The 11749-nt window shown below is 41.4% G+C and overlaps 1 protein-coding gene across 11 annotated transcripts in view; it reads right to left on the reverse strand.

Annotated features, from left to right (window-relative positions):
* ARHGAP28 (Rho GTPase activating protein 28) overlaps positions 1-10794 on the reverse strand; it is a 174386-nt gene extending 163592 nt beyond the window's left edge. For 4 of the 11 annotated variants that reach the window (XM_073212823.1, XM_073212827.1, XM_073212822.1 and 1 more), the window contains exon 1: positions 10468-10794. Coding sequence is in view for 4 of the 11 variants with exons in the window: in XM_073212819.1 (XP_073068920.1) it covers positions 10468-10586 (119 nt within the window). In the remaining 7 variants the exon portion in view is untranslated. The remainder of the gene's footprint in view (positions 1-10467) is intronic. The other 7 variants (XM_073212829.1, XM_073212820.1, XM_073212818.1 and 4 more) reach the window with 4 other exon arrangements.
* Positions 10795-11749: the final 955 nt, after the last annotated feature.

An 11749-nucleotide genomic window follows, 5' to 3' on the forward strand; every position in this document is an offset into this window, starting at 1 on the left:
ATATTATTATGGGGTTACGGATAAAGTTTCATCCTATATGCAAAAACAACATTATCAAAGGATTTTAAGTAGGAGGCTAATGTGTTTAAGTCTTGCATTTTAGAAATATTAGGTTTCCTTCTTGATTTTGACCAGATTTTCAAGTATTTTTGGTAAATTTTAAAAGCTTCCCCCTTTAGTGTGCCTTTTCTCTCTTCACCATCCCAGAAGCTAGGCTTTCATTATAGGTTCTACTTGCTGCCTCTTATTTCTTAGCTCACATTCACTCCTCAGCCTGCAGCGAACTGGTTTCCACCTCCCTGACTCCACTAAACCGGCCACAGCAAAGATCTTCCTTGCGAGCCACATGATGAATCCAGGGGTCGGTTTTCAGTCTCTGTTGGTCATCTAGTGGTTGCTGATGCGGCTGTGAGCTCGTTCTGAGCCTGACGCCCTGGCTTCCGGAATGGACTCACCCTGCTGCTCTTCATCAGAGCCTCCCCGTGCTCTTCCCTTTCCTCACTGGCTTCGCTCCTCAGGTTCCTATCTTTGTGCCACTGTTGTCCCTACAGACACTCCCTTCCCTCCTGCCCTATCTCATTCAGTCCCATTTTTCACTATCCCCCAAATGCTGAAGACTCCCATGAATAAATAGGTTGGAACTTTCACCCCTGGACTCCTGCCAAGTTTCCAACTTGTATAGCCAACTAGCAGCCAGGCATACACACAATTAGCTCAAAATTTCATATGCTAAACTCACCTCCCCACCCACAATCAGCTCATTCACTAGAATTTTCAATTTCAAGTTCATAACCCTCCAAAACAGAAACCCAAATTATTTTTGCCTGGTCTGCAAAATTTTAATTACCAACTCATACCAACTTCATTCCTTTTCTCCACAGAACCCATTACTCCCCTTCATCCGTACTCCCATAACCCTAGTCTAGGCCCTTTTCTTCTCTACTTAAAGAACAACATTAACCTTCTAGATTATTTCTCTACCCATAGTCACAGTCCTCCTTAAAACCATCTTTTACACTCCAGACCAAAAGATTGGGGGAACCTGGAACAGAAAAAGCAGTTATGAGAGTACAATTTTGATTTTGTGGATTTTAACCCAAAAGTTCTGCAACCAGGTTAAAAGAGCAATGATCTGAATAGGGTCTGAGCAAGGCGGGGATGGGAGCAGAAGAGGCAGGTGAGAATAAACCAGGATAAAATTCAGTTAACTGAATTTTTTTTTTTGAACTTTCATAATAGGAACTTTTTTCAAGTCTGGATAAGAGAAGTATCGTGTTTGTTTAGGAGGGGTATAATCAAAATCAGTTTCATTTGGGCTTCTTCTAAGCAATGACTCATGTTGTTTTAGCTGGTGTTGACTCATTACCCCACAAAGGATGACACAGCTTTGAAAAGACAGAACATCGCCTGCTTTTTCCAATTACATGTTTCTAGCAACTGGCAGAGGTGGGAGTCCTCTAGAGCAGAGCTTTCTGCAACTAAGCACAATTCACTGTACAAAAACAGTTGCCAAGCTGCCCTTGTAATCACCCAGCTTTATAAATGAGGAGGGACAGAAGTTAAATTGTGGTATATTATAAATCACAAGGGCTAGTCGTCCTATCCTCTGTTTTTCAAAACAGAATCTGAGGAAGCTTTAAGTCAGCTCTTTCCCCTTTAAATTGCTCACGCTATTGAGGTCAGCAAATGTTTTCCTTTAAGATGCCAATGAAAAGTTGCAGCAAGTATGGTTTTGAGACTCTCCAAGTTACACCGAGTGAGATAAGGTACATGAGTAGTTGTAATCATGTTTGAAAGGAAGCTAAGGAAATGCCATTCTCATAATCACCGCCACCTTTTCCCTAGTTCTATACCCTCATGTTTCCCCATCAGGGAGCCAATTTCCCCTCTTCCATGATTTCCTTGACTGGACCACTCCCCTAACACATTAGTCCATGTTGTGGTCTGGCTCAACACGCTGGTAATTCCTTATGAGAATCTCGGCCAGAAACTTTGCCATCATTTGCTCTCCAGTTATATCACAGAGATTGTTCCACGCAGTCCTTACTCATGACCAGTCTTTCAAGAAGCTTAGCTCCTGTTAGTAACACACTCTCAACTCCCTGACTGGTTAAGAATAGTTAGAGGAGACTTAAGGTATGGCAGTTAACACAGGAGTGAAGATCACACAGTTCATATATAACCAGAATGACTGTCCAGTCTCTGTAGTCTGGTGTCTTAAGAATCAAAGGTTATAAAAATGAATACCTTCAAGAATAAATAAAGAGCCTGAAGACCATTTTGATGCTGATCTCTCCAGAAGACTCAAGTCCAGACTACAGCGGGCCCTGGGTTCATTTTCGAACTAGTCATCCTTGCAGCCCAATTTAGGCCAGTATTGTCTGTTCCAAGGTCACTAATGATAAGGGCTGTTCCCAGGTATGGAAGTCTAGGGATGGCCCGTTCGATGTCTGGATTGCCACAGTCTATCTTACCTTATCCCAAATTTTTCAGCAAGATTTAGAACAGCCCTGAACTTCACAAAAGCATGGTTCAGGACCTAGATTGGTCCCTTGGTTGTTTTCAAATTAGGATAATGGGAAAACTTAACTGAACACGGGGAGAGAAAAGAAGAAGCCCCCTGAAGTCTCTCCTGCAGCATGGTTCTCATCTTCATTAAGAATTCTTATGCTTTAAGCCATAGTGCGACAAATGCAGTGAAAAATATGTTTTTAACCATAGAAATCTGTCTTAGTTAGTTCAAGAAAGCAATTGACAAAATGAAAATGAAAAATTATGAGATCTAATTACTAAGAACATAATCCTAAGGATAAAGGATTAAAAATTGCCCTCCCCCTTTGCCCAAACGAACCATAGGAGGATTTCCTGTTACTGATTGTTTGGACTTAACCTTCTTGGTCAAGCTAAGTTACTTTTCCAGCACATTCTGTCTATTTTAAAATATTGTTACCTAAGTAAAACTGCATGAAGAGCAAGGATATAGCTTTTAAATTAAAATTTTAAAATCCTAATATTGTACTACCTTCAAAATTTCTCAAACTATTTGCACCCATTCACATCAAACCCACTCTATGTTTATTTCACTAAAACAGAATAGAAAATACTGCAAAAGGAAAGACTATATCAAACTGAATATTTGTATAACATCTATGTTGAAAGTTGCTACTTTTGGTTTGCTAAGGGAGATAAATTAATATTGTCCCTACTCTCAAAAAACCTATAACCAAACTAAGGCAGAAAGACACAAAAGCCACAACATATTAAATAATGTTTCAAGATTTAAACAACAGGTTAACAGCACCAGTTTGGGAAAGACCAGGTGGGAATCCAGGCTCTGTCATTACTCACTATGTTCATGGGCTGCTTCTCTGTGCCTCAGTTTCTTCCTATGTCATAGGACTGTTATAAGGATTAGACAAGGTAATACATGTCAAACTAAATAAGGGCTCAATAAAACTAGCCTTTTCTTTTAATAGCTGATATCACAGGACAGTGAGTGATTAATTACCAAATGACTGTTATTACTATGATAGGTGAAAATCGGGCTACCAGTGTCAAGGAAATCTTCAGAAACGAAGTCTAGTCCTTACTTCTTTATCTACATTTATTCTCCTTGGTTTAGCTTTTAATCTCCTGCCACTTAAACATGGGTTTAGTCCCAAACACTGACATGTTAACTTAGGCTACTCATGAATTTTTAGGAGTGGTAATAAGAAGGGTAGGGAAAAGTGGAGGAGGAAGAGATGGAATATCATATCATTAGTTATAATGTCATTTTGTATGTTCACCATTTTTTCTGAACACCTGTCAGATTTCTCTACAGCTCTGTCAACAAAAATATGAAACCATAAATACACTGATGAACCTTTGTATAAAGGCAAATGGACCGACCAGTGTTTTCTAAGTTGATTTTCATAAATGAATACTGAACAGAAAACTTCAAAGGGATTTGGTTCTGTATACACTACAGACATACAGAAGTAAACTTCATGGCTTACCACAAAATTTCACCTAAATATAAAGATTTATCTCTTACCCATAAAAGACAGTCATCACCACAACTTGGAATCCCTGAAATCAATCTCAAGTATCTGACCATTTAAAAGAAAGTCTGCATACTCAGCCGTCTTTGGTTTCCAGTTTCCCCTTCCTGTCCTCTGTAGTGAGTGTTTGTATGCAGTCATCATCTATTCATCTAAGGATCAGAATGGGATGCACAGATTTAATTAGTTTTCAGAGTAAGATGAGACAGCACAGCTGGTCCTCTAAGTGACATAAGTGTGTACTAAGGTATGTTCTCCCATCCCTGGGATGGCTTGGCTCTTAATGTCCGTCACATGGATAGTTTTATCTATAATGAGCATTTATTGAACAGTGCCATAACAGATTTAATACCCAAAGAATGTGTCATAAACCCCAAATATTAAGATTAATAGAGAGGAAAGCAATCTACTCCTTTAGTTCCCACGTTAGAGAATAATGCAGCTTGAAGCTTTTGGGCACATTATTATTTTGTTTAGACATAAATCCTCTAACAAGCACAAAGAAATGGATACACGAACTTTGTGTGATAAAGAATAATACTTCATATAAAATCCATTAGCTCAGGAAACCAGAACACAGCCAGAAGATGAAAGCAAACAGTAAACCAAAGAAACCCAGAAAGAAACCCAAATAAATGCTATCAGAATCTTTTGTTAGATTATACATTTTAGCCCTTCGAACATCATTTTCTTTTTATAGTTTTCACAAGCTTGATTACCTAATCAAAAGCAAATTACAAAGCATGTTTAAAATAACGGTATTAGAAAGAACGGAAGTACTGCTAAAGGCTTTCAGGGCTGCCTGAAAACGTTCACTATGAAGGCAAGCAAATTCTCCCTCCTCAGTGACAGTCTTTACTACAGCAGGATAATAAGACTGTTTTAATGGTGAGTCATTCAGAAAAGTTTCATTTCTGCACTACTTAAGGGTATGTTTGACTTTATAGTTGTATCCAAAGAGACTTAAACACAAAACAAAGTCTATTGTTTAAATGGATACATCTTATTTCCAAAATTTTCTTCTGAGAAACACTTTATTCCCTTCCTGTGCTTTGCTAGGGAACATTTTACTTTGCTGGAGCAGATATCCAGGGACCACAGATTGAGGAAACTGAGGATGGCAATTACTTCAAAAGTGAAAAAGATTGGTTAAGGATGCACTGAGAAGAAAATTTGTTTATTTGCAAACTAGCATGTTCGCTTAAGTTATGATACATTTGCAAATGTTGAAGGAACATCCCAGGAACACTGGTAAGGGAAAAATGTTTTCCATCAGATATAAACATAGTTCTAAGAAAATAAAAACAGAGCCTTGCTAACACTCTCCAGGCAAAGTGGGATTTAACAACTACCTTCTCTTCATGCAGAATTTAATTTAGCAGCAACTTTCTGATTGGTTTTAAGCCTATAAAAAAATTTAGCTTCCAAGAAATCATGTAACATTGAAAATTAAGGAATTTATCATTATAGGTTTCATGAACTCAGATAAAATTAAACCATTTTACATATTTGTAGCAAAATTGTTAGAGAACAGTAGATTAAATAGACTATTGATGCCTATTTATAGTTGGTTGGCTTTTTAAGGGTAAAGGAGGTAAAAATGATAAAATCAGTGAGAGTACTCAACGTGACTTTATATGTAAAATACATCAACATAGAAGGATTGAGAAAAATAGAAAATCACCATTAGAACACCATGGTAAATATTCCTGGCAAGATTAATAGATGGATGCTAAAAACCCTGGAGGAAAAAGAAAACTTGAAGAGAAACAGGGTATTTCATAGTTACAAAGTACCTCCCCCAAGATACTTATTAAACAGGGGCAAAGGGTTATTTTACAGCAGGGACAACTGGCAGGAACCACCTTAACCAGGTGATTGGGACTAATGTCAACATTAATGAGACATACTGACATCACATACTCCTTGTATATGTATGCACTGAGAAGGGACTGACATCATTCTGCAGAATTCTCACTCAAAATGCATAACTTCAAACTAATAATGAGCAGACATCAGACCAACCCAAACTGAGGAACTTCCTACGAAACAGTACTCCAAAAGAGCCATGGTCATAAAAGACAAGAGCAGGCAGTCACAGACTGGAGGAGGTAGGGGAGGCATGATTCAAGTCAGTGTGGCATTCCAAATTCAGCTGGACAACAGACAAATGCCAATGCTGGGGAAAAACTGCTGCAATCAGGATAAAGTGCACAGTTTAGTTCATAGTACCATACCAGTGTTAATTCTTCAGTTTTAATAATGGAACGCTGGTTATACAAAATGTCAACATGAAGGGGAGCTGGGTGAAGGTTACAGGGAGCTCTCCGTACTACATTCTCACGTTTTCCCTATGTCTAGTATTATATCAAAATAAAAAGTTATCCTTATTCACATGAAAGTGACTCTACAACACTCTAAAGTTTCCTGAATCATTGTAGATACTTATAGGATTAATGATAAGGGAGAACTGAGCCGGTTAAAATGGACAGAGCAAATGGACAAATGTTTAGCCAAATGACATGATCAAAGGAAATGTGCCAGATGTTCTCAAACAGCTCTACATATGGAGGCACCTACACTCAGCAGGGCCCCCACTGTAAAAAGAAACCAGAGACACCAAATCTGGTTTCAACCATAACATAAAGAATGATTTATAAATATCTTACGCTCTCTTTAAGAATCCTACTTCATTACTATTTCTAAGTCCTCTGGAAATAAAGTATAACTACTATGCCCCAGAATCGGGTGTACCTGTGTGTACGTAAGTGCTTAACTGAGCAAGAGTCAGCACACTGAAATAAATGTCTTTCTAATTAATTAATTTCAGTCCAGGAAGGTACCAATAAATATGTCCTGGAAAGTTGCTAAATTTAGTCTTTTCCGAAAATAAAATCTTTCCTTTGTAATCATCATTAATTCCATTTTAATCAAGCCATTCCCACTGGAATGAACAGTTTCAATATTAGGGAACAATATTCCCTTTACAAAAGCTTTAACATTGCTGTAGAATTAGAATTCCTAGGATAACCTTGGTTAGCTTCTTTGTTTTTGAGGAAGAATTGGTTCTTTTCTTCTTCTGTTTATGTCCTTTCTCAGGAAGTTTATGGTATAACGAGACAAACATCAGAAACACGGCCATTTTATACTATATCTTCACCAAAAAATGTCTATACTATTTATATGAAAAACTTTGAAAAACACAATATCCAGATTTATCTTCAGTACCTCTCATTTCGTAAGTGAAATTATTTCATATGTACGTCACCGTTTTCACTCTGGGTTCTGAAGAAGGGTCTAGGGGCTTAGCCTCTCTAAAAATCACATGATTTTAAAGACAATTCAAGCCACTGGTTTAACAGAACTGAGAATTTATGATCCTTCATTCTCTTCTGTCCTTTGCAATAGAATGTAAACAGCGTGGTCTGTGAAATAAGGAATTACCTTCCCTCTTCCCAACAAACAGTACTCTTAAGTCTCTTTCCTGACTAAGTTTTGGGGATAAGTACCAAAAATGTTTTTTTTTGCCTCTTTACATCAACAACAATGGTGATTAAAAGTGACAGCAGGAATAAGACAGCTAACAATTACCGGATGCTTCCTTGGCGGGGAAGACTAAACTGAAGCAAGTTGCCCAGACACGTGGTATTACGTGGTGTAAGCGCAGGTGACGGGCGGAGTCCAGATGTCTGACACCGAGCCTGAGTAACTGGCAGGTACACTTTATCCTGGCGACTTACATAAAATAAAATGGGCAGGACGCAAGAGAAATTGCCAAGGACAGCAGCTTCAGTGTGGGAGAGTTACAGGGAGAGGCGTGTAAAGGGGCAACCATTACCCTGCTTCAGCCAGGGCTGGCAGCCAGCAGCAGGGTCCAAGTTGCTGGATCCTTTCATTTTTCTTTTTACTAGAAAGCCAGAAGTCCAGATTTATATCTGAAGCCTCCTGATTTCAAAATATTGCTACTTACTTCAAGCTTTTTCTAAAAATCCTATTGGTTTGGGAGGTGAAGAGCCACATCTCAAGGCAAGGACTTCGTCTGATTCACCTCTGCGTCCCTCATGGCTAACAGGTTGCTGGCCCGTAGTGCAGCAAACAGGCTGACTTCTGCTGCTTAAATTCCTGCCGTTTTATCTTAGCCATTTTATAATCTTGGTAGGAATTCATTAATTTATTTAACAAATATTTACTGAGCTACTACAACCTACCAAACACTGCTCTAGGCTCTTGGGGTACAATAGTAAAGAAAAGGGAACAGTGAAGAGAGAGAAAGAGAGATGGAGAAATTATATTTTAGTGGGAGAAATAAGCCAAAAAAAAAAATCAAAAGCACGTAAGGTCAGATGGAGTGGAGACTTGCAAACAGGGGGACGGCTTGCTTTGAATTGAACCTATGCTACCGGGGCTACAGAGTGATGACCCTTAGAAAGTCGGATACAATAGTCCATGCTTCCTAGTGCCATGCTGGGCACTACTTCACAAATGTGTTACACATACGTAAGCAATTTAAAGGAAAGGCTATTCTCAAAAGAGAGAGTGCTTTCTTCATAAGGAGAACAATGCGATCTGGTTCCTTGGCTTGAAAGGAAGTATTGATCAGAGGTTAGTGAGTCAAAGGTTAATAACTCGGGGCCTGATTATTTCTGTTATCAGACTCACGATTGATGGTGTCCTCTGGCTCCTGGTAAATACAGGAACTTCTTTTTTATTGCAGTTACTGGAACCAAGGAATTAAGCTATTCTCTCATGATTTACTTTGGGGGAATGATCTCCTGCATCAGAGGGTGAGTGGCACAAAGTTTCCTACAGAGGATGGAGGGCAGTCACCAAGAAATACAAGCTTGGTGCAACATAAATCTAATTGGCAACCATATGGTAAAATACACGAGCTATGAAACTGCCCAACTCTTTTGCTCTAGTGTATTATCATTCCACAAGCCCACATGCTGAGTTAATGGAACTTCTCCAGTTTGCTTTGGAAACGGATGTTGTTTCAGATAGCCCAAATGGCACAATCTAGCTACTGCTCCTAGACAGCTGCTGAGAATTACAGTCAGGACAGCCAAACCAGAACCATCTAAAAATGTACAAACCAGGCCCCTGCTTCTCGTCAAATCACTTAGATCTATTTAATTACTCACAATCTGAGTGACTATAGTTAAGGATTATGTTTAGAAAATAACCTAAAGACAAATACAAGTTATCTTCACATAGCTTTTTAAAATTACATACACAGTTTCTAAAGCTAGAAAACAAATGTTAATTTTTTCACTGTCTGTACATAGAAATAAGATTTCACTCAACTTGCTCTCTTTGGAAGAAACAATATTGTCTTTGTTAGCCAAGCCTAACACATATCTCATGCCAACAGTTTGTTCTTCTGATGGATACTAGCCAAAAGAGTACTCCTTTAAATAAAATCACAATCTGTTGAAAACCTCACAAATCAATTAAATTAGGAAACATAATCATTATAACACAACTAAAGATAAAAGTATGACAAAAAATAAATGATAAACTCAATGCAAAAAAGCACACCACTGCAAGTCCCCACTTATAAAGAAAACCATTCATTAACGGATCCATAGCAGATAAATAAGCACACTTAAATAAAAATACTTCCCCCAAATATGTGTCAGATATCAAACCCTCCTGTTTGTTACTGTAATACACCAAGGAAACTTCCTAAGCTTCTGCGAATTTTCATTTAGTTAATGGAAGTCTCATTGGCCTTGATCTTGCATCAGATAGATGGGCACAGGGATACAGACTAATTTACATAGATCCCTGATTTATTAAATCTAAATGCACAATGAGATGGCTATAGGTTTCTTTTGACCCAAAAGAAATAAAGTATAATTTCATTTACAGCATTGAGTCAACATTAGCAATAATAAAATACTGATGCCAATGTATTTATACAGTTAAAGGTCTTTAAAACCTGGAAATAAAATTGTTTTTAAGTCTACTGAGATTTACTTGTTAGAGGATTGCTCCATCTACATTTGAGCTCAGGTGGCAAGCAGTTACCAAAGAAACTCGGCAATATTGCAGGATTTAGGACAATGTACTTCGATTCTTCTTTCATTTTCTCCTTGAACTTCATTTTAAATACATATATTTTTTAATTCTCCAATATTTCAAGGGTTGAATTTGGCAAAAATGAGGCACAGGGCTATTCATCAAGAACATAGCTCCGCAGCCAGCCTCCGCTGGCCAACTCCTCTGGCCACTGCCGGGTGAGACTTCGGGCACTTCCCACTTCCAGGCAAGCACAACACAAAGAACGGGAACTCCCTCATCCTGTCCACCAAAACCTGGGACCGCAATCGAGAGATGGGGGTTCGCACGCCCTGGCGAAGGCACAGCTGCCAGAGGAGCCCCAGCCCGGGACTCGCCCGCACGCGCCGGAGCGTCTGGGTACCTGCTGCCCGGGTGGCTGGCGGCGCGGGGCGCGCAGCGCGGCTCGGAGCTGGGCTGCTGGGAGCGCGCGTACGAGTGGTAGGCGGTCAGCACCACGCCGCCCGAGTCCTCCACCTCCATCGTCAGCCGCGCATGGCTCCGCTCCGGCCGGAGAACAAAGGCGGGGACCAGGCTGGGCCGCCGCCCCGGCCCGTCACCCGCGCGGAGGCACGGCCCGTCCTGCGCACGGGGCCCGCGCCCGCGGCTGTCAGGAGCGCCCGGGGAGGCGGCCCCGCCCGCGGCCGGCCCTCCCCGCGGCCGGAGGACACGCCCACGGGCGCGGGGGGCGGGGAGCCTGGGGAAGAATGGGGGTCGGGGTGGGGGGAGAGTGGGCGGCTTGGGGGACTGGGGAAGAACAGGGGTCGAGAAGGATGCGGGGGCGGAGGACCCTGATTCCGGGAAACTGGGCACCGGCCGCGGAGCGTCGGGGCTCGGGCTCACTCCTCCGGTAAAGTTTTTCTTGCTTTGTTTCTGTTTCTTTTCCTTTTCTCATCTCTCCGCCTCCCCCACGACCGGGAGGCTTATCCCGTTGCCCGGAACTTTTCCTGCCTGGCAGCAGAAGAAACGTGCCTGGGAGCTCGGCTGGAAGGAGAGGAGGCTGCAAGGAGGGGAGCCGGGGCTAAGTGTGGGGTCTGGGGAAGAAGGGAAGAGACTGTGACGCCGCCTCATTCAAAGCCCCCACATCAAGAGCCGAGGAGCCGGACTGCGTCGCTGTGTACTTGGTCAAGTTCCAATAAACTTGGTTTCCTTTGGGGCAGGTAATTGCCTCTCACAGCAAGCGGACCGCTCCCTCCCCGCCCTCCCAGAGCCCCAGCAGCCTGACCCTGACCTCACTCCAATCCCTTTCCTTCCCCCACTCCTGATCACATTAGCAGATAGCGCTTTCGGTTCGCCTGAGAGTTAGACGTGATTATCTTACGCTGAATGTGTGCCCTAGCCAGAGGTTCTTCATTTAGCGGGGAGAGTGTGCCAGGCAGGCACGTAAAACGGGCCATAATCGGAGATTCTGAGTCTGAAGTATGTCTTTACCTACAGAAAACTAAGAGCGCAAATGGAAAGACCGGCAGCATTGTTTTCACCAATTAAAAAGGGAAGCAGGAGTGCGCTAGAAGGGGACCACACCGACCCACTTATACACCCTGACACCGGGTTTCACCTGCTGTGCTCCCCTAGGAGCTAGGAGGAGTGGCCAGAAAGGTCAGTGCACCCCCAGTGAGGGGTGACCTGGGTCACACTGCTTGACA

The sequence above is a fragment of the Manis javanica genome, chromosome 9, assembly GCF_040802235.1.
Source record: "Manis javanica isolate MJ-LG chromosome 9, MJ_LKY, whole genome shotgun sequence".
Taxonomy (NCBI): domain Eukaryota; kingdom Metazoa; phylum Chordata; class Mammalia; order Pholidota; family Manidae; genus Manis; species Manis javanica.